Source organism: Scomber scombrus, chromosome 13, assembly GCF_963691925.1.
Source record: "Scomber scombrus chromosome 13, fScoSco1.1, whole genome shotgun sequence".
Lineage (NCBI taxonomy): Eukaryota > Metazoa > Chordata > Actinopteri > Scombriformes > Scombridae > Scomber > Scomber scombrus.
In genome coordinates this window covers 14,885,526-14,908,283 of record NC_084982.1, presented here as the reverse complement: position 1 = coordinate 14,908,283, position 22,758 = coordinate 14,885,526, and the positions used below count along the sequence as shown (strand labels likewise).

Here is a 22,758-nt window from a genome sequence, read left to right as displayed (position 1 = left end):
ATAACAATTTTGGCAGTTGGCATGCTTGCTTAAAGCTTAAAGGCTACTTTTCCATGCACAAATAATAGAGTTTAGCCCAGAAGCTAAAAATGAAAACAAAAAATTGCCATCTGCTGACAGGTTGTTGATTTTATTATAATAATGACCAAGCAATATCTCACTATAATGCTCTTAGTGGTCTCCTGGCTTCGGTAATTTAAACACATAAAGAAGATTCCTGTATTTTCAACTCACACAAAAGGAATTTTTCATACATTATTCAAACTGTTCAATTATGTAGAAAACCTCAAATGTATATGTATATGTATCAAAGTACAGACTGGCTTCTTGTTAGATTTAAGCAGATGTTTAATGTTCAAATTCAAGTTGACCATGTTTTCCCAATAACAAACAATAATTTACCCTAATGATTATTCAACAAAGTATAATTCATTACAGCTGCATGTGTTGAAAAAGCCTTTGAATGGAACTTTGAATAATGCAATTTGATAATTGATAAAGCTCGAAGAGTAATTGTAAATGTTCCTTTCTTCGCACAGCATACACGGTCGCCCATAAAGTTGGAATAAAATATTTGTTACCTCTTTCCATGAAATGATTGTGAAAATGTGATTTATTCTTGATAGATAAAGTGTATATATTCTCAAAATTGTATTGATCACTCTCATTGCACCTGGTCAAAGGTGATTACTGATGTGTATAAATAGAAAATAAAAAGAGGAATGTGTCTGAAAACAAAATTATTCCAACTTTATGGGTGACCGTGTATATAGTCTGGCCTGGTTGTAAAACCTTCAACTGCTGCCCATCATCTCTGAACTTTTACAGCGATTCAAATAAAATAATGAAAGTATGAATAATGAAGTGAAAGCCAAATGGAAATTCAGTCTGATTACCAAGCTGTATTAGGTCTCCTGAATCTACAAAGGTTTTTATTTATTGCTACAGAGGAGTGTTGAGCTCCTGTATGTCATCATTTTACAACAGTGAAAAAAAAGATGGTTTTCTAAATGTGTTTTCCTGCACAGGCAATTATGATCATTTTAATTTTGATAATTAATTTTAACATTACATAGTGAAAGCTTCATTAGCTGTTTTTTGGGGGGACATAACAGGGTTGTATTTAATTTATGAGTAACCACATATTCCAAAGATTCTGTTCAGTTATACTGGGATGTGTGGATTTTATTACCACAGCAGTACTGTTGTCTCATCACAACAGCAGTAATGTCCTATTTTTGCTTAAATAATAGCAAATTAATTTCATTCATGCATCTGTCACACCACTGCTTGGAGGAGGAAGAGGTCTGCACTGACCCAGAATGACTAATTAAAATGACATACAGTAGCGTGACAGATGGAATGAAAATGAGAGCCATGCTGCATCATAAGACATAGGTTCATCAAGCCTGAGTTGTGACAACAAAATACAATACAGACCAAAAAAAAGCAGACTTGTCTTAAATATAGGATGCAGTAGTGACTCTTTCTTTAGTGTAACTACAAAATCAAGAGTGAGAACTCTTTCCTGCTGGTCTGTTGTTTTTTTAAACACTGTTCTAGCTCATCTTCTATTCATGTTCTTGTCTTTCCTGGGAAAGGTGTCTGTAAACAGAAGTGGAAAGCATCTGTATCTCATCTCCTGCAATCTCATGTTTCTTCCCTATTCACTGCACTGGAACATGCTCCAATTAGCAGAGGAAAATAAATGTAGATAGAATAGATAAAGAATGCTCTATTTTATACATCAAAACATGCCATACAACTCTTCATTTCATTACATTACTATTTGGATCTATAAAATGAATGCATAAACCTGTCCTTTGTAAAGTGATAGTTTTATTATAGGGTGCCACATCTTTGTGTTTGTATGCAAAATACACACAAATTGCAAAATTATGTTTTATCATCTTGTTATGTTATTAATCTATAATTTCCTTTCAATTCATGGCAAAAAAAGTAATTCAACTGTAAGTTCTCACTAAAACAATCACACTTTACAAGGTAAGATAATGCAGTTTTTGTATGTGGATAGAGGTGCAAGTCTACATTTTCCTATCTGACGACTCACATGGCACGGCAGATCATTTAACTCCAAAGAATTGTTGCAAAGATTTTATAAGATTAATGTAGCCCATTTTTTATCCCAGAGACTGTACCATTTCCTAAATCAAACGCATGTGCAGTGCTGGAAGGCTTTGGTGTTAATTTGTTTTCCATCAGTCTCTAGAGAGATCATCTTTGCTGTGTCTTTGGTATCTCATTATACTTTCTAATCAAGACTTTAAAAAATCCCTTTAAAGGGGACAGACTGCCCTTCCCCCAGCATGCTGCTTGCATCGCAGCCATCGACTGTGATTTATTGTGTTACAAATGACCAAGGTGAGCTGACATTTTGATTGCACAACGTGAAAAAAAACACGGCCAGGAAAGGTTTTTGTGGTGACGCTGCTCTGATCTCTCCAATTGCTCATTCTCTCTAATGGAGGTTGTCCAGTACAAATAGAAAAAAACCCCAGGTATCCTGTTGTGCAGCTGACAAATTCATCAAATCATTTTTCCATCTCTCACCATGTGTGTTTAATCAGCCAGGCCAGTAGCTTCTGTGACTGCAGTATCTAAAATGACACAGAATTAGAGGGGGAGAAAAATCAATGAGCACAAGGGATGGTGAACAAGCAAATAAACCCGTTTTAAATTACAAATGCTGATCAAGGGTTTTCTTTCCCCACATCTTTAATTCAAATTTGCCTTTGTGCCTTAATTACTGTATCCAATTAGCTCAACTTCATGTACAGTGTGCGTTGGTGAAAAGGTGCAGTGCCTTGGATTGAAACCAACTGTGTCCTCTGAGCACAGACACACAGCATCTTTTTACAGAAAAGGACAACTCAATACACTGTACTGTTGCTCTGACAAGTTGCTGTTTGTTTAATTTATATTAAAACCAACCTCCTAGAAGCAGCTTACTCGACTTGATTCATTACAAAATCATATACTGTGTAATTTGTGATATGTACACAATGGATATACGGCACCACAGAGCATTTTCACAGTGTTACAATGTGTCCATAACACTGTGTTGTAAATGCAACCCCTTTTCTGTTAAGATAAGATAAGATATACTTTAATGTCCCGTCTGGGAAATTTATCTTGGGCATGAGGTGCGTCAGTGCATACATAAATTATACATTAAACATACATACATATATATATATATATATATATATAAACAAGAACCACGAAAAAATATGTTGCCTGTTGCCAATTGTGTGCTTGCTTAATGTTAACAAAGATGGCAGATGGTACAGTAGTTGCTATATCGGGTAGATGACTTATTTATTTAATTGCAATCATCACTTACACACATATGCCTTGTTAATAGTTTCTTTAACACATTTTAAGCAACATGTTGTCATGGTCTGGACTGAACGTTTAGGTTATTCTAATAATAGTCTTGCAAAAAGAAAACATAGGAAAACATTGATACCTACTACCAATAAAGCTGCCTTCTTTAGAATAGATGTACAGACTCATTGGGGCCAGGTGTAATAGATTCAAACTCTCCTTTTTAATATTAGCAATGAATTCCCTTAATTTGCGCTCCATAAATTAATGTACACCCTTTATTAAAAGGCACACCTGTCTCTTGTTTAAACCCTTTTCTTATTTATTGGTTTACGTTGTTTTTACTTATTGTTATCACTTGACTGGTGTTATCGCTATTTTTCTAACTCATGATCTCTTGTTGTGTTAACTGTTGATGATGAGTCTGTTTTAATGTACAAGCCAAATTACCCAAGCAAGACAATTAAATCAAGATTAAACTGAGCTGTTAGGGTTAGGGTTATACTTAAGTGCAATCAAACTTTTTAAAAAATACATTATTTATTGATTTTGTCATTCAGTCTTACTTTGAGAATTTAGACATACAAACAGCACTGAATGCGCATCACAATTTGCAAACTGTTACTGCCATTAAGACCTCTAAATGTGCCTGCCTCCATTGGTTATAAATTGCTAAACAAACTATGACCATGTATGCAGTATAATTTCACATCAGATCGAACAGTAGAGCTCGACTGATATATCAGTCAGCCCATATTGGCTTATCACAGATATACTGGTTTGCCTCTGTTGTCTGTCTACATTTGAATCTTTTTCTTAATTCAAGTTTAATATAAGCACATGTGGGGTTTTTTTGTTGCATTTTTCTATAGTTATGTATAATTATTAAAGTTTACTGTTTCAGTGCACTGATGTCATTTCATACAATAAAGTTTGTTAAACTTTAAAATATCATGCTTCCATTACATGTCTTTATCAAGTATGATACGTTTGAGGGATCACTGTAAAAAAAAAAAAGAAAGAAAAAAGTGTTAATGTCTATATTCTGTATAAGATTATCAGCTGATATATTGATTTTTGTTACTCCCTAATATCGGCATCAGCCCAAAAAAATCTGTTAGTCGGGTTGCTTTAAACAGGGAGTCTGTCCTTAAACCTTATTTTTTCTCATTTTGATTAAAAGAATAAATGCTTACACTATCTTATTGGTGGTTTATATAGCCCAGTATTTTTAGGGGTTATATATATTTACAAACAAACTTTTTGCATCTGACAAATTTGCTTTCACTGCCATGCAAGGGATCTAGTGGAAACTGTAAGCTGAATGAAACTGTGTGCACCTGTTTGCAAAGGAGTTCATGGATACATGTGAGCAGTAGCCTATGGGATTGTTGTAATATTCATGCATAAATACCATTAGACATATGCAGCATCAATTATGTCATGGTATCTATTTTTATATTTATGTTTAAGTACCCTGTGCAGTGCATGCTGATGTTGACACAGTCAGTTTGTGCACTTGCTGGATGCAGTTTTTTTTTAGCACAAAAGTTTGCATTGTGGAGAAGCCTCCAGCTGACGTCACTTGTGTTGAGTTGAGTGAAACGGGAGGACAGTCAGTCTCTTCAATCTGCGATTAGAGAGCAACACGTTCAGTCACACTGCCTCCCTCCCACCCGGCCGGGCTTCAAACACTACTCACCGATTCATCATTCAAATTTTTTTAAAACATTACTCAAAACTGCGCTAAACTGGGAAGTGAACTATTACAGTTTTAATTTCAATTTAGCCTTTTTCCCCTCAGTTTTTAAAGGAATACACGGCTTTTCGGCGACAAGGTGAGTTGTATATTCCGTGTTTGTAACCTTAGGTTTTGCTAGGTGATAAAACTCACTAACGTTATATTCAGCAGTTTGTTATTTTACAAATATTCTGTCGCTCGGAGCTAACCGCTAAGCTAACGTTCATCTGCTAACGTTAAACACACAGCGGTAGCATCCTTTTCCTACACTTGCCAGTTGTCCGCTCCGTGAGTTCAACACGGCGATTTAAAAAGAAAAAAAAGTTGATGTCAAAAGTAGATGGAGCGTTTGTGGGTGCTGCTGAGCTCAACTTTGCCAAGAAAATAACTGTTCTCGTGTTGAAACGGTAACTTGGTTGGGAAAAGAGTGTTTAGACCCAGTTGAGCAACTAACGTTAACGTGACACCGGTCATACTCACACAGAGACTCAGGCAGTGCTGTCCAGTCTTGTGTTTACCTTGCAGTATGCATCATGTCTTTGTTGCCAGCTGCTCCACTCTGCGGATTCACCGTTTATCCAGAAACGTTGATAAACCGCCAGTGAAAACATGAACGTAAGTTAGCTTGTCAGAATATTATCAGGTTTTCAGCTCACAGTACGCTTCATGTGGGAGTGAATCATTTAAAGAGAAAAAGTAATGTCTGGCTGCTTGTGAAATGCTTGTTGTGGTTTGAAGCTTCGTGTGAGAACATGTCGTGAATTTATCCAGTAACTGTGCATAATACAACTGTGCTTTCTTAATGTTTTATCTCCTTCATCTTGCCTATTAAATGTTTTTGTCTTTATCCGTGTTAAAGCCGGGCAGCCTGCCGGTGTCTCTCCCCCCTCTCTATCCTCTCTTTTTGTGGCTTCCTCTTAAAGGAGAGCGCAGCTAATGCTGCAGCTGCGGTCTGGGCTGAAATTTACCCTTTGAGATTATGACAATACCCTCCATTTTTTCTGCTTTCGTATTAACAACAAGGCATTCGCCATCTTGAGGCATTTCAATTAACGCAATCGAAACGGCGTTTATCTGGAACAAAGTTAAGAAACTTTGGAGGAGAAAACATAGAAAGAAACGACCTTGATTTATGTTCAATTAAAATTGAACCCAATTTCATCACAGAAGTAGAACATGTTTGAGAGGTCTGAGAAGTTTGAATTATGGGATTTTAAAACAGGTTATATTTGGTATGTTAGATGTATGTTATCTTCTTGGCATAAAATGTCACACGTGGTGCTTAGTCTTAGAAAATCAGTTTTTAAACCTTGTAGTTGCTGCCAAATCTGGGTGCCATAGGTCTAACTTCCAATGTAGAAATCAGGACATTTTAACATTGCCCTGATTTCCCCCCTGTTTTATGCAGGGTCAGCTTCCTCTAAATTTGAAGAAACTTAATAGAAAGCAAAATGAATGACCAACAGTATATCTGTCTGTGAGGGTACACACACACACACACACACACACAGCCACACACACTGTGACTGGTACAGAGGCCAAAGAAACACAAATTAGAAAAACAACATTTAAAACGGCAACAATGAGGGAAATTCAACAGAAAACTCATGAATAAATGATAAAGACCGTCCTTGATATATTGTAGGATTTTTAATAGCAGACACTTTTATTGATTGTAGGAAAAGCACAGGTATTCCTAATAAGGTGTCATTTTATTCATGTGCCCCAGTAAAGCCATGACAGTGTGACAGTGAACCAGCATGACAATATGAGGCTCCTGAAACTGAAGCAGCTAAATGGAATTCAGCCACCATTTTTTATTTATTTACAGATTAGGGGGCATCTTTTGTTTGCCGAACAGAATAACTACTTTACACTTACTGATATGAATGTTGCTAATGAACTAGCATGTGCAAAGGGCACATACAGTCCAAGTGAGATGGCAGCAAACATTATTCCTGATAAAGTCCATCATTTTAAATGGCTTCAGTAGCCAAGGCGGCAAGATAAATCAGATCACAGCCTTGATGTGTTATGCATGCATCCAGTAACTGCCAATGAATCAAAACACAGGTAGAAGGTCACTAAATTTGCCTCATATTTATTCAGAGCACATGTCCTTGACAACCTCTGCAGCGAAAACAATGTTGAAATCCTACATTATAGATATGAGGTTTTAACGTTGTGAAATCAAAAGATTCAGCAATTTGGCATTTAAATTAAAAAAAAATATATGGGTCAATGATGTGATGTAACCCAGTGTCAATTGGTGTAATCAGTTTTTTTTCATAAAAATTTGATTATACACAGGGGGGGAAAAGTGAACTAAAATGTGGAATAAATATAATCCACTTTTAGCAACTCAACACTATGGTTTGTAACAAATTTTACATAATTTGTCAAATGTTTTTCGCTTTGTTTTTAATGGTTGTTTTTAGGATATGTCCTGCTCATTATTGACAAAATGCTTTAATATTTAAATGAAGGAATACTCCTAGAATGTTTCTTTTCATTTGATGTTTTAAAATGAAGTAACTAAGTATAGATAAATACACTGTAGGTGGATAAATCATTCTTTTGTGGTTACACCATTTGACATTTCCAGGAGCATTCAGTCTTACTTTTTGTTAAAAAAGAATTTGGTGCAAATGTCATTTCAAATGACATAAAACCAACAAAAATACAAAATGTACATTTTAACAAACCTAATGCTGCTTTTAAAACTATTTTAAAGATATTTTTGCATTGCTCATCTTGCCAACCCTTATTTGTCACTGATCCATTGCAGGCATTATTTTTCAGTGCTCCAAAGACTCGAATGTGGCTCATGGTTGCTAAATTTACTCAAAGCGGCACTTTATAAATATTAGCAGTCAATTTATAACTGATCATTTTCAGCTAAACTGTGTTTTTCACAGCTTGATAGCTTTTTCAATTACTCCTTCTGAGCACATTGTAAAACTTTATGAAACCGTATCTTTGTGTTCGTATCTCATTTACTTGACAATACTATAAACATATACGTAGACCTTAAATGCTATCGGCAGCGTACCACATACCAGTAGATTCAGTGATCTACAACTACTGTATCTCACATTGCCTTGGCTGCCAAACTGTGTTAACCAGATTTGTGTATTTCTTTTGCTGAATTGGTCACAGTGCTCAAGTGGGATCACATGAACACGTCTGGTTTGTCAGACTCTCTTGGCCCCTCTTGGTATGGTCTTACAGAATGTGAGATGGTCCCCCTTTTTTATGTTTCTTGGGCCCTTTCAAAAGGCCAGAGTAAGACTGTTAATAATTGTGTTTTTCATCCATTTTCATCCTGTCTCTCCTATTCTTACCCCTTCCACAAGTTTGCACTCATTAATCAAAAATGCTGGACTCCTGCTGAGGGCTGAGTGGGTTCATCAATTTGGCAGCCAGCTTGCTGTAAGGAACAGTGCAGAGGCTCTTTACATACAAGCATAAATAAAACTGTGGTCTTTATATGCAAGCCCTGAAGGTTAATACTGTATAATTCAATGTACCCTCTTTGTCTGCTGTGATTGATGTTTTTAAACATGTAAGGCTTGACGGGAGTCCCTTTTTGTAGGTCAGTGTTGACACTTCATGATTGGGTGAGCTTGGGGGGGAGCGGCACGAGGGAGGTGGGATTATTAGGAATATGTCAGGGAGATTACTCTTTTTCACTCATCTTTCTGGTCTATTTTTCTCTCCGCCCGGAGATGCTTGTCATAGTGCTTTATTTGAATCAATGATGTTTCCGTTACTGTTAATGGGGCTGATGTTTAAAATGCGAGTGGTATTGTTTGTTTGTTTGGCTGTTCACTATTTATTTGCATCCTTTGCTGCAGGACATGCAGGCCGGCTGAGAGGGGATGAATTGACTCCAAAATCATAATTCTGAGTCAGATAGTTGCACAAGAAAGACTGACCTTTAGTCCAGTTACTGTTGTAAACCATACCGCTCTCACACAAAGTCTGCGCCTCTGCAGCCTCCGTTTTTATTGATCCTGCTGCATTTAAAATCTGGACACTGCTGCCACAAACACTTCTACTTTAGCTGTGCTAGGCATGCTGCTGCAGCCACATTTTTAAATATTTAATTTTTACTCAATATTGTCTGGCCTGATAAGAGACTAGAGAAAATAAATTCATCCCTAAAAATGTCTGGATCAGCACAGGCCGAAAATGTAAGGCTTAGTGAACCTAATTGACTAAATTCTTCCACCACCATATGCAATGTGCGTGCATTGCAACTCCATCTCTTACTTGTACTTTAAAAACTTTTGCACACTAGAAACAACAGTCGTAAACTGCAGTTCTTTTTATTGCATTGCTTGGAAAAAGTGTTTTAGCTGAGTGGTTAAATCTGATCCTCAATTTGGCTGGAGTGGATTATCTGGAAATAATCTTTATAAGAAAAAATCTCAACAAGGTAACAACAATATGTAGACACATCTACTGCTGGATTATAGCTGACTCTTTTTAAAGCTGCAACTAATGATCATTTGCATTATGGATTAATGTGGCGATTGTTGAAAAAAAAATTGATTATAGTTTAGTCTATGAAACATCAGAAAAATAGTGGGAAAATGCCTCATGTGACATCTTTGTCCGTCCAACAGTTAAAACCCAAAGATGTTCAATTTATAATTATATACTACAGAAAAGAAGTAGCAAACCCTTACATTTGAGAAGAAGCTGAAACAAACAAACATGTCGATAGTTTCGGAGACAATGAAGGGGATAGATCACACTTTGATTTCACCCTCAAGTTTGATTCAACTGGTTTTGATAAATTTTAATGTTGCATAGTGCTCTCCACATTGTTCAGGCCTGATACCGCAGCAATATTTTGATAGTATCTATTTATCGCACACATTATGCTTGTATCGTTAAATTTTGCATCAGCAAAATATGTAATAAGAGAGGTACCTCTTAGTGTTTTATGGTTTCCATCAACATCTTTGGAGGAATGTGTATATTGTACCTATATCAAAAAAATGTTCTGTCCATGTTTTCCCACAAATATCTGTGCATGGCATTAAGGAACAGTGTGGCAAAGCATATAAAAGGAGGGGAAAATGATTGTCATGTTTAACAAAAAAAATGTCAACACTGACAACTATTAGAAGTTAAGGACATAAACTTCAATCAGCACGACACTGTTAATGGGAAACACTTACTGCACCCATCCACAATGCCAACCAACACGCCTTTTTCTTTTTGTTGCACTACATGAATGTCACTCAGCTATTTAGACACTGGATGTTGCCATTGAATGTTTACCAGTGCAAAGAAATCTTTATATTAATTAAATTTCAGGCAGTCAGTCATAAAAATTGTCCGTATGGCTAACGTCACCAACAGGCTGCAACCCTGTAATCATGTGCACCAGGAGGGCGTAAAGAAGTAACCCTGTTATTGGTATCGTCTGTTATTACTCCTGATTTATAAAACAGCTTTCTGTGTTGGGAGGCCAGAGTCATTTTCTGTTCTTAAAATGACAACATGAGGCCAGACAGATGGACAGCTGAGTAACTTGAAGAGGCTCTGCCTTGTAGTAGTCAAAGGAGTACTCGGACTACTTTATCCCTCCCATCATTAGACACTGAAAAACTACCTTTTTTACTCGTGATATTGGATGAAACATTCAAGTGTCTCTTTTTTACTGGTATTCACACTGAAAAATGACAGATAATATTGTACATGGTACCATGGTAATGTACATGGTACATGAGAAGTGTTTAATTCGAGTGATGTGAGAGCACAGAGGTTTCTCTCGAAACTGTTCACCTGAAAGCAGGAACCTGAAGATTTATTTAGTTTTGGTTCAACACTCATTCAAATTTTAGAAGTTTAGAGTATATGGGCTTACAACATTATCATGGAAGTATATGATGGCCGTTCTCACTCTCAATTATGTCTTAAAAGTTGTTGCTGCTACCATTTGTTATACAGATTTGGTGCAAAGTTGAACCATTTTTGTCCACTTGAGAATTGAAAAAAATTGTCAAAAATCCCTCCAAAGTATTATATGAAGACACCAAGACATTGGTAATAATTTGGTATCAAAAACTTTTCTGTGAGAATTGCATTTTTTGGTGATTGGATTGTGAGACACCTCTGTTCTGGAAATTACTCAGAAACTCCCTATTGCCAACATACCTGGAAAGTCACATGTCCTCTGAATGTCCCAGGTATCTAGTTTGTTGGTGTAAAGTTTTTTTGAGGCTGTGATTATCCTAGAGGTCACAATAGGCAGTTGTATACAGTGAGGTCAATTTTTTTCCCAAGAAATGGTCTCACTACAATGAATGTAGACTAACATCACCACACATGAATACAATTTATGCAATTCCAAGACCGTTCAGAAACCCCAGTATGCAGAAATATTCATATAGACCATGTTTAGAATACGCAAATACAACTTTTGTAGTGCTTTGCCGAAAACTGCATGGCATTAGCATAAAACGGTCTGTAAAGGGGGACCTTCGTGGATACCCATAGAACCTATTTTTTATTCAGATATCTAGAGCTGACCCTTTTGAAAATAGCCATGCCAGTTTTTCCCTTGCCAAAAATGTAGTCTCCTCTTTGCAGCATTATTTAGCCCCCCTTCCCAACAAGCTAATGTGATATGGTTGGTATCAATGGATGCTTCAGGTCATTGAGTTTCATGTGATACCAGCATCTTCACTAGCTTAAAAACTGAGCCCGCCACAGCGAAAAAAGGCCGTACTGTTGGTCGAGGGCGCAGACATAGGATTTATATGGCTGATTCAGAAGCTAGAGAGTGGAAAAGTAATGGAATCTTTATATGAGAAAACACATCGTCTTGTCACTCACTCATTAGTCAATTTTTCTCTCTGGGGAACAACACCTAAATGTAGCAGATGAAAGTGGAAGGTCTGTTAATTTCATTGAGAAGCTCTTATGGCTAGACATTTTAAAAGGATCAATTTAGTTTCAGTGGGTCACTGTGACATGAAGTGAGCTCCATGTGAAAGCCAGTGCACCGGTCTTCCCTGACATTTTGATTGTAAGCCAAATTTGTTTTGAAGACATGTGTCTGGGTCAGTAATGTGTTACCTGTGATGTGTAGATTGAATAACTTCTAAAAATGCGACCAAAATGCTTGTGCTTGTTTTGCTTTCGCAATTGTCATCTAGGCCTAAAATAGCTGCTAAGGTGGGAAAAAAACACTGAAGCCAGCTGCAATCTACTGCTAGAAGTAAAGGAATTGTATTTAGTAACAAATAACAAGTAACATAAACATAAGATAATATGTTTAATAATAATCAACAGGCATCTTTGAGAAATGATATGTTGTCTTTACAGTCACCAAAAGGCAGAGCGGGTGAAGCTCCGGTTGGTTCATTTCAGTTGATTTTCTGCTGATGTTTATGGATAACTCATCTTGCCTAGATCCATATTACCATTTTTATTTTATTACCATGGATCTTTGAGATAAGAGCGAAGGCTGAATGAGTAAATTGATGAAATCAGGCAATAAATCTGACAGCTTTTGTCTCGTGTTTCAGGTGCAGAGCAGTGATGACACAGAACTGAGGACAGCCTCATACAGTAAGTGTTTGGTTTCATCTGCTACCCGTTGTCCGTCAGTGCCATTATGCTCTTTGAAATTCTTCTTTTGATTTAGTCAAGAAGAAAAAAAATCCTGTTTGCTTTCTTAAATTAGTAAGGAAGTAACTTGTGAGTGGAAAGCCTGGGCTAAGCAGAACACCTAATTTTAAAGTGTTATTTAGGTATAGGATTAGGATTTTCCAATTAGGTTGAGATTGAACAAAGTCCTCCTTTTATGAAATTAGTTTGTGCTGCATTACACTTTGCTCTCATTTTGTGTATATCTAATTAATTCCTGTCTTTCTTAGCATTAAAGTGCCACGGCTTCAGAACACATTTTAATCTCTTGGGGGGGGGGAAACTTTTTTTGACTGTGGGGCATTGTAAGAAAAATTACTGTGAGCCAAACAGGGGTAATTGGTGGGGTTGGAGCTATTGTTCGGTTTGTTTTAAATTATAATTTGGGCTACTCCACATACAGTGGCTTTATACAGATGTATCTTTGTTGCCCTTAAAAATTAAATTGTGGCCCCCAGATGGTGGCGGTGGTTCAGTTTCCTCCAGCCTGTGCTACTTGATCAGAAAGTGTGACGTGTGCTTTTCATCTGACGGCTGCACTCGCTTACTAATTTGCAGTCTTGCAAGTTGTTCATTTTCCAGGTTCTATGTTATGCATGCTTTATTGTGGAGTAGGTGTGAATTGATGAGGGATATTTATCATGAAACATTTTTTTCCCCAAGCAGTAAATATATGAGGATAATAGCACTTGGTCCTGACACTAAATCAACACAGTTTTAAAGCAGACATAATTGAAATGAAACAAATATTATGTGAAATATCTCAGACGAGAAATAGTTTTGTTCTTTTCTGACATATGGGGCATAGTTCAGTTAAGTCCATTGTTTCAAGAGCATTTATTTTGGATCCTCAGTGAATCTCATGTCTTTCTGATTCCGTCTGCACTTCCTCGCTCTTTCAACATTCAGTCAAAACCTAAAGGTGAGCACAACTGCTCACTTAACATTTATGAAGCAAAGAATGCTGAATTGATGCCACGAAAATTCATGTCTTGTGCACGGCCATCTCAAAATCTTCTACTTTTTATGTGACTGACCCTGGAAAGTGGCAGGTCATCTGCAGCACTGTGGACGGGCTGAATTGAAATGGCAATGGCAAAATGAGCCCGGCCAGATGAACTTCAGCATCTCTCAAGCTGAGCACCCTCACTTTCATCTGTATGGAGTAGAAACACTCAAGGATTTATTAAAGCTGATATCAGTAACCTTCAGTTTACCTACAGGGCCCAACAGTAAGTTTAACAAATAGTTGCAAATAGCAGCCCGTTATTGTTCTTGGTTGCCAGAGTTGGACACAATGGTGGCTGCTCTGCAATAATTTCACAGTCCTGATAAGGCCCTGAGTAATTACATTCATGCTTCACTAATGAATGATGAGTAAACATATTCTACAAAGCACTTTTCCCCTCTCTTTATCTCTTTGTGCGTGTCACATACACACACATACAGTAGCTGTAGTACAGTATATGTAGACAGAATGATGTATGTGCAATTTGATACCAAAAGGCTGTTTTCATAATCATCTGCTGAAGGGGAAAATTTTTATGTAGTAGTTTAGAAGCAAATTATGGTCCAGTGTGCCACTTACACAAGTGTGATGTGGAAACTCAAAACCTAACACATATACACACACACACACAGTGAAGTAGGAGACATCTTTGACCGTTGTTACATATTGCATTGTTGCATATTCGTAAACTTTGGATTTTTCAATGTAGTCAATGTTATTTTAAGAAAATTGATGCTCAATTAAAAAAAAAATTGAAATAAATAATAATAATAACACATTTTATTTATATATTTCAGATTTGTTATTTTAAAGGATAGGTTCACATTTTTCAAGTTTTGTCAAACAAAAGTCAGGTGTCCATAAGAACATGGTAACATGTTGTTCTTAATGTTGTTCATAATGTGCTTACTTGATGGGGGACAAAATCCACAGTCCTCTGTTTGAGCAAAACTAGATTATAAAAGTTTATCTGAAGATAATGTGAAGCTTCTGCTGTCTGAGTTGGTCAAATGAATTGTTAGTCTTTTTAGTTAAAATCTCCCTCCCTGTGTCTCGACGGACAGCGTTGTCCTGTTCAGCTGCAGAGGAAAAAAATAAGAGGGAATTTGGCAGTAAAATTATAACTTGGAACAATATTGGCTTGATTTGGACAGGTGAACCCTCATTAGCTGCAAATAAACTTGTAAATACATTTTTCTACAGATGGAGTGGTGACTGGCATTTTTTTATGTGTGTGTGTGTGTGTGTGTGTGTGTGTGTGTGTGTGTGTGTGTGTGTGTGTGTGTGTGTGTGTGTGTGTGTGTGTGTGTGTGTGTGTGTGTGTGTGTGTGTGTGTGTGTGTGTGTGTGTGTGTGTGTGTGTGTGTGTGTGTGTGTGTGTGTGTGTGTGTGTGTGTGTGTGTGTGTGTGTGTGTGTGTGTGTGTGTGTGTGATGACAGGTTTTTTCTCCCTTCTTTTTTTAATATTTATGGGCTTCAGTTAATAGTGTAGCTTCAAAGAGTAGACCGTATTTTGTGACTTTTCCTGAAGACCAAACAGACTGCCGTGGCTGTGTAATATGATGTGGTAGTATATATCAGAGCTCACTCTTTATTTCTGCTCTTCACTATTTTCTGCCCAGAAGGGGGCTGCAGGAAGGAAATGAAGTGATGAAAGATCTGTCAGTAGTAAATCAAAGACTCATGTGAGTGATGCAACTGCGAGATATGTTAGTTACGTGGATACATTGATGCTGGCTGTTGTCAGATGTCATTGAATACAGGGACATATTTAGCTGCTAAGAATAGCAGTCATATGAATATTGTTGATTTGAATTGTACTAATTCAGAATCACTACGTTTTGTTGCCATATGAGATGATATTTACGTTAAATACACACAAACCCTGCCTCATCTCAGAGTAATAGTCAGATCACAGGCTATTTTATAAAAAAAATAACACTTTTTTACATTTTTGGTATTATGCTACCTCACAGAAATGAGACAGGTGATAGGTTATTTGTTGTGTCAGTTTATCCTAAGTGGAGGCACTTGTGTCTGATTTAGTCAGAGGATAGATGTAGAGGGAGCAGCAATCCTAAAATTCAGCAGCAGCAAGCGGTGTGTCATGTGTAGGATGCGTCATGGTTTAATCCTTAATTTTTTTGTTTTTGTTTTGATATTTTTTGTACTGCTGTTACGATAAGACCATCTTTCTGTCGTCATGTTGTGTCAGTTTTCATGCTGTTGGTTTTGTAGCAGAAGTGATTGGTTGGTAGGTGTTGTTGACTGTGGTTTCACAGCGGTGTTACTGCTTAACAAAATAAACGTATGCACTGATGTATCCTTTCCAGTTAGAGAAACATCAAACTCCACCCCACTACCTGGTACACAGTGATATGTTTGTCTGGCTGATGCATAGACTCTGCCGCTAGTTTGAAGGGAGTAATGTATTATTTAAGAATGGATGGAGTTAGAGTTAGGAGGAGTAATGATTTACACTTTTTTCCCCTCCTTTTTTTTTTTTTTTTTTTACATCTTGCTACAATGAGTCTCAGATTTCAGTCTATCTTGAACACTTCGTGGACGCCATCCGAAGATGAAGTCACTGAGTGTAAATGCTTTGACAGTCTAGTTTGTGGAGTTGTGGAATTATATATTCTTCTCCTCTAAGATGAAAGGTCAGGCAGGTGTGGGTTTTGGGACAGCACTGGCATGGTCTACTGGGGAAGTGGAGGAAAGCCTACAGTCATGTAAAGGCTTCTCTGAGTAGTAGTCCTGGCCTGCTTTGGCTACTTACTTCATGGACCTATTCTGTTAAAGAGTGCATCAGAAATTGTGAAACCCTGCCAGAGATTACAGTAGATTTAGTTTTTTGACGGCCAATTAATATTTATATTTCAGACTGCCGGCTATGTTGAACAACTACCGGACATTTGTTTAAATAGCCATATAATAGCCTGCATGTAAAACACAAAAACCAGAATGCTTTGATCTGACAAATTCATCTTAGTCAGCAGAACAAACTTTTCAAACTGAGCATTTAGGTTACAACAGTAAAATAAAACAAATAGCCTTGCTGTTGGTAATTTAATGCATCCATGCGAGCAACTACGCCACCACCTCCACCTGCCATGGTCTCCCCGACCCCACCTCTCACCGAGGCCAGAAAAAGTTAAACAGGCTGCATCATGTGGCCACACTCCACATCTGCAGATTCATCCACACAGGAACCAAACATACAAAAATATGCTTTGGGGCAGTTTTGAGAAGGTGGTGAAAAAGGTTCAAAGCCTGTAAGTTACTATTGGAGTCGTGCACCCTGCTATAAGTTAAATGTTTCCCTGCATTTCCTCAGTCACCATCGTCATTCCTAAATGTTTGCACCATCCTCACCAGGCCTGGGGGAAAGATAAACCTCCTACTGATCAATTACATGTTATTTAACGGTGGAGCTCCGAGCTGATCCCTACCAATGCTTGATGTAATGTCATTTAAAAGAAAATCGTAAGACTTTTTGGAGTCGTGTTAACTGATGTCGAGCCAAATCACAGGGTTGTTGTTGGAGTGTGCGGCTTTTGAATCTTGTACAGTACCACACTTAGTCACATGAGCAAACACTCAGTGAATCTCAGTGTATTAACAGCGGAGGCAAATACCAAACTTTTGTATAATAGAAGTTTATATTTAAGCTGTCTTGCCAACATATCTTATAGCTCACACAATATTATTTATACATTTATGTGTTTATTTGGCAATCGGAAAATATTTCCCATCTGCTGGACAACTACACATGATACTGGCAAAAAGACGACATATACCGGCTAACCTAAAGCCTGAACCCTGCATAGAGGTTTGTTGTCAGTGTACAGGACCTTTACAGAGAGAGTCTGTGGTGCAGAGGTGACACCAAGGTGAACGCTGAGTTGTGAAATGGTTGAAAATCATTGATATTCTGACTCGGTGGCTGCAAATGGCTCGGTGGCAGATGGAGTCTTTGTCAGGAATGAAAAATGGCAGCTCGGGAGCATCAACGCCATTTTCCCTATCAGCTCTGCTGGCGGGCGGTGACCTTCTGCCGCTCACAGAGATCCCCTAACACATGATCAATTATCTCACTCTCCATTGTTTACTAAGCCAGTGGAAAAGGATTTAAATGTCATTTTTTTAGTGGGAGATTGCATTTGTAATCATGAAGCGGCTGTTTGTTGTTAGTGCAGAATCAGGAAGCAATTTGTAGTTAGTGACCAAGCATGTTGTAAGCACAGCAGAGGATCAACACAAAACCAACAAATGGAAACAGTGCTTGATTAATTTCTAATTATTCAAATTGATTTACTTTAAACAACGTTGTTAATAGAAGAGATTTCTCAGCAGTGTATTACGTGGCATCAGTTTAGCTGGTGGGTTTTAGCAGCATTTTGAATTATCGGCTAAGATGAAAACATTTATGCAGATAGTATTAATCTGGTAATGGCCCTTCTCAATACACAAACGAAAGCCGTTTTCTGAAATCATTAATCAGTCAAGCTCTGAGGCATTTGATTCTGATGGTTTGGACAATTTGGAACTGGTTCTCGATTCCCATCCCGTTACATAAGGCACAATAACTTGCAGCAGTAGGTCAAATAATATATCTATGCATATGTCAGTTTTCAGTATTTATGTCAAGTCCAGTTTTTGCCTTTAACTGAACTTATATTTTAAATACTGTGAGTTGATAATCACTCTCTAAAAACTAGTAACGAGGGCTGGGTGATATGACCAAAATCTTATGTCCCAATGTAGATCATTATATTTTGATAATGATACCTGTCCTAATATAGCACATCTTAATGCTTAATTTATAGTCGCTGTCTTGCTGCTACTCTCCTCCTCTCCTCCTCTTTCTCAGCGGGGGCAGGGCGGAGATCTCCGTGTGTGCAGCACGGTGGAGAGATGATGACAAGTAAACTTGTTAAATTCACTCATTTTAACCTAGTTAAGCCATTCATGTTTATGCGTGGGGCAGAAATGTGATTTTGAATGTCACAGTGCTTTCTAAAGGTCCATGACCACCCATACTTACAGGTCGTGTTTCTGTTTGTGAGGAGGATGATATGAAGCTGCCATGATGCACCTTTCCTCCCCTCCTTCAGGCCTGCCTGCGCACCGCATTCACAGAGTCGTGTTTGTTGAGTTTCACTAACAGGTACTGTGTGAAATATCCTCCATTAGTAAGGCTTTGTATGTGTGTAAGGTGTTCATTTTCACACTATCCTCATACACCTGCCCTGTTATGACAATATTAGCAGGAACAGATGCTGCTCTTTATTGGGCTTACATGTGGTAACCTGCTTGGAGGATACACGTATATACACGTATATCAATATAAACTTTAACTGATATTGTTCTTTCCTGGAGGTGCAGCTGTACACATTTTGAAACAAGCAGATACATCAGATGCCTTTTAATTATCCTGAAGTTCTAGTTATTTGGTGAAATGTGAAATGTTTTAGAAAGTTGGCCGCAAACTGATGATAAACTGATGAGAATTTCCTAATTTTAATTTTAATTTTTGGATGTATATATCTTGCTGCATTTTATGCCAATAGTTAAAGTGTCAGTGCTGACATATTGTGACCAAGATGCAGTTCAGTAAGGGCCTTTTTAAAACTTATAGTTCATTTGCTCTGCTGTAAATCAGTGGATGAGTTTGTAAACATGGAGCTTTTTCCCTTGGTTCAGTTTCTTTTCACACAGAGAAACATCCAAATATGTTGTATCACTACAAGTTAAGTGAGAACATTCACTCCATGTATTGGACAAATGTGTGGGGCAGAAACAAGAACATAAATACCCAAAGAAGGTCCTGAAGAAGGTCCACTGGCCAGATACAACATACTTAATCGTCCTAGTCCAGACTGGACCTTGTTTAATTCTCTGGCTAGTTGTTAGCAACTGTTAAATTTACTCATCTGCATCTTAGTATGCAAAGCACACGGGGGCCATTTTATCAAAACTCACAGAAAATGCCTATTAGTGGGTTTTGTGGAGGTCAGATTTCGTGTCCACCATAAACAAACTGCTCAAGTTCATCTGGGACCAGACCGAGACCGAGGTCCACAAGTCTGGTGTGCAACCATTGGTTGTGAATTCAACCAAACTTGAGGGTGTGAAATCTTGAAGAAATTTGAATAAATAAATAAATTTGTGCAGCTTTCTTTTTTAGTAATTTCCTGAAAGAGAGGATGTCATGGTGGTGCTTGTTCGTTCCCAGGAATTCAAATATCCTCCTTCCCCAGTACCTGTCCGCCCCCAGAAAAACTGAATTATCTCCAAGTTCAGACCAAGTCTCCAAGGTCCCGTTCTTATACAAAATAAAAAGAGAACGTTGTGGAAATAAAGCTCCTTTATTATGCTTTTTTTGTAAAAATGTGCAGTCTGGCTACTACGCTCTAACCTACTTTAAGCCACAATGACATTTTAATGCAGGTGGTTTCTGGTGATTAATCTGTGCTGGATTTGACTCTGGTGGTCATGACATCCTGTTGTTAGATTTAGGAGGTAGGGGGGTAATCTTGGTTTTACTGATATCTGTGAGGAATGTCTGGGTCCTCTGTTCTGTGTCTTCATCAGCTCTTTGAGTGTATTGAGTGCCGCAGGGGGCAATTCTTAAATCTTCATCCTCGCGTGTTTATTATGAACCACTCTTTTATCATCTGTGTGCTAAAAACAACACACATCTCGATCTCTTATTCAATCCCTAAGACTCTTGGCTTTTCCCCCCCCTTTTTTTTTGTTGACCAAATAGCTCCAGGAACTAAAGGGTCCCCTCAGTACGTTCATGTTAGTTTTTCCAATACATCTGAATAATCGTTAAGATTAAGGTAATTAAACTGAAACAGATTAAAATGCAGTAGTTTGCAGTAGACTGATTTTTGCATGCGACTGTAAATTTTGCATCATTGTTGGAAAGGAGCAAAGGTAGAAAGTGAGACTAAAACCTGCCGACACCGGTAGTCATGAGTTGTTGAGTGTTTTTTTTTCTGGTTAACCACATTGAACTTAAGTTAACCACTTCTCGCAAAACAAGTTTCAGTTAAATTTCTCTCACACACTCTTTTTAGACTTATCAAGATTTGGTTACATAGCTATAAAAGCAAGTTTCCATAGTCCTGTTAGTCATACTGGTGACGGCTGCAGTTGTTGTACTCAGCTTTGTGATTTGGTTCAGTTCAGTACTGTAAACCCCATCCTTATAGTTCCTGTCCCATAAGAAAGTACTACTTCCAGAGCAGGGGCTTTTGTTGGAGACAAAAGAAAAACTCACAATCCCGCAAACCCAAACTGGAAAAATAATGATTTATCTTTAACTCATTTTGACAGAACAAAGTTTATTTTTATTGGCCCAGATGAGGGTCCAGTGAGGATTGAGGTGCATTGACCAAAATGGTCCATCCACTCAAAATGTTTGTTATATTGGCCTCAAAAATCCCATCAACAACCAGCCCCTGTATGTATGTATGTATGTTTTATTTGGCAGTCTGAGTAAAGTCCACTGTTTAATGGTGAGGGGTCTAAAGAACGACAGAAAGTCCTGAGGAAGAAAATAAAGAACACACAAATGACAGCTCCGACTGTCTTTAGGATGTTGTTTGGGATAAGTGCTGCTTTCGTGTTTTACGTTTTCACTGCCACCAATTCTCTCAAGAGTTTGGATGGGTTTCATGACAAAAATGAGCTATACTGAATATAATTAAGCACAATCAGTGTCAATCTGAACGAAAGAACGTCTTTCATACTCCAAATGAATCCCAAGTGCTGAGTTAGAAATGCAGCTCAGTTAGCTGGTAGCTCAGTCTTTGTGGCCATGGCTACAGCCTCATTGTCCTCTAGTAAAGAAATATTTGGCAGCTTTAAATGTCCACCTATTATCACGGTCACTTCAAGTGGACAGTGGTGTCCAGTACTACATAGTTATTGTTAGCACTCTGTGATGGAGTCGAGTGTCTGAGGTAGTCCAAGCAAGTGATGGAAATATTCATTAAGCAGCAGAGAAGAAGCTCTTTTTGCAAGATGGCTCAGAGGCAGACAGGAAATTACTTATTTTACCGGCACATTCATCAAAATAAAAATAGTCTGATGAGGGTCCCAAGTGACTCTCCCACATCTATTGAAGCCACAGCTGCATGTACCGTGAGCTTAGTATTAACTCTCCAATGAATATCAGGTGTTTTTGAGCACTATTAAACTAAGCCGGTTTTTTTCCTCCTTCCTCATCTCAAAGCCATTGTCCTACGTTTCATCCCTTAATAATTAGCATATTTAAAATAAGGAAGTGCCCTATTTAGTTTTATAACCTTCACCTATTACTTTCCTAAAATTACAGAGTGATATACGGTTACGTCCCGTTGCCAAGAACAAAGAACTGAGGATCTGATAACCTTTGATTTAATGACTAATAGAAGGAGAATGTCAACAGGGACCGTCTGTGTGCCAAATTATTCAGTCTGTGGCTCTTCAGCAGCCTCTGCACAGATAAGTGTTTTATTTTAATGGCAACATGCAACATTGCCAGATGCCATTGCCATTATGAAATAAAGTGCGTATATATTTTTGAATCTAAATCACAATATGCAGCAACACAAATGTGTCATTGGGCTCACGTTGACAGTTGAAGTTAACTGTTAGCTCAGTAAATAGAGCACATGATGCTGTGTTTTCTTTTAAGTGTTCTCCATTTCTGTTTGTGGTCTGTCATGTACACATGAACAGGAAATGTAGCAGGAGGCTTTATAAAAGGGAAACAAGCACATTTTTAGCCATGGTGGTTTTTATTTAACTGTACAAGGTACGGGTAAACAAAACTGTCAGTTTTTTTTGAATGAGCTCAATTAAAATGTCAACATTTCTTCATATGCTACAGTCCCCATAACTGAATTAAAGCCACTTCCTGTTTGGTCAGTGGCTCAACAATTAACAGATTTTAATCGATTTAATTGAGAAAGTCATTGTTAGATTACGGGGAGG

At 37.7% G+C, this 22,758-nt stretch overlaps 1 protein-coding gene across 2 annotated transcripts in view; it reads left to right on the top strand.

The window, feature by feature from the left end:
* The first annotated feature begins 5,636 nt into the window (after nt 1-5,636).
* Nucleotides 5,637-22,758, top strand: part of LOC133992728 (bromodomain adjacent to zinc finger domain protein 2B-like) — a 52,266-nt gene continuing 35,144 nt past the window's right edge. The window contains exons 1-2 of one of the 2 annotated variants that reach the window (XM_062431443.1): nt 5,637-5,704; nt 12,640-12,682. In XM_062431443.1, coding sequence (XP_062287427.1) covers nt 5,699-5,704; nt 12,640-12,682 — 49 coding nt within the window. In that variant the 5' untranslated portion in view covers nt 5,637-5,698. The remainder of the gene's footprint in view (nt 5,705-12,639; nt 12,683-22,758) is intronic. The other variant, XM_062431441.1, reaches the window with a different exon arrangement.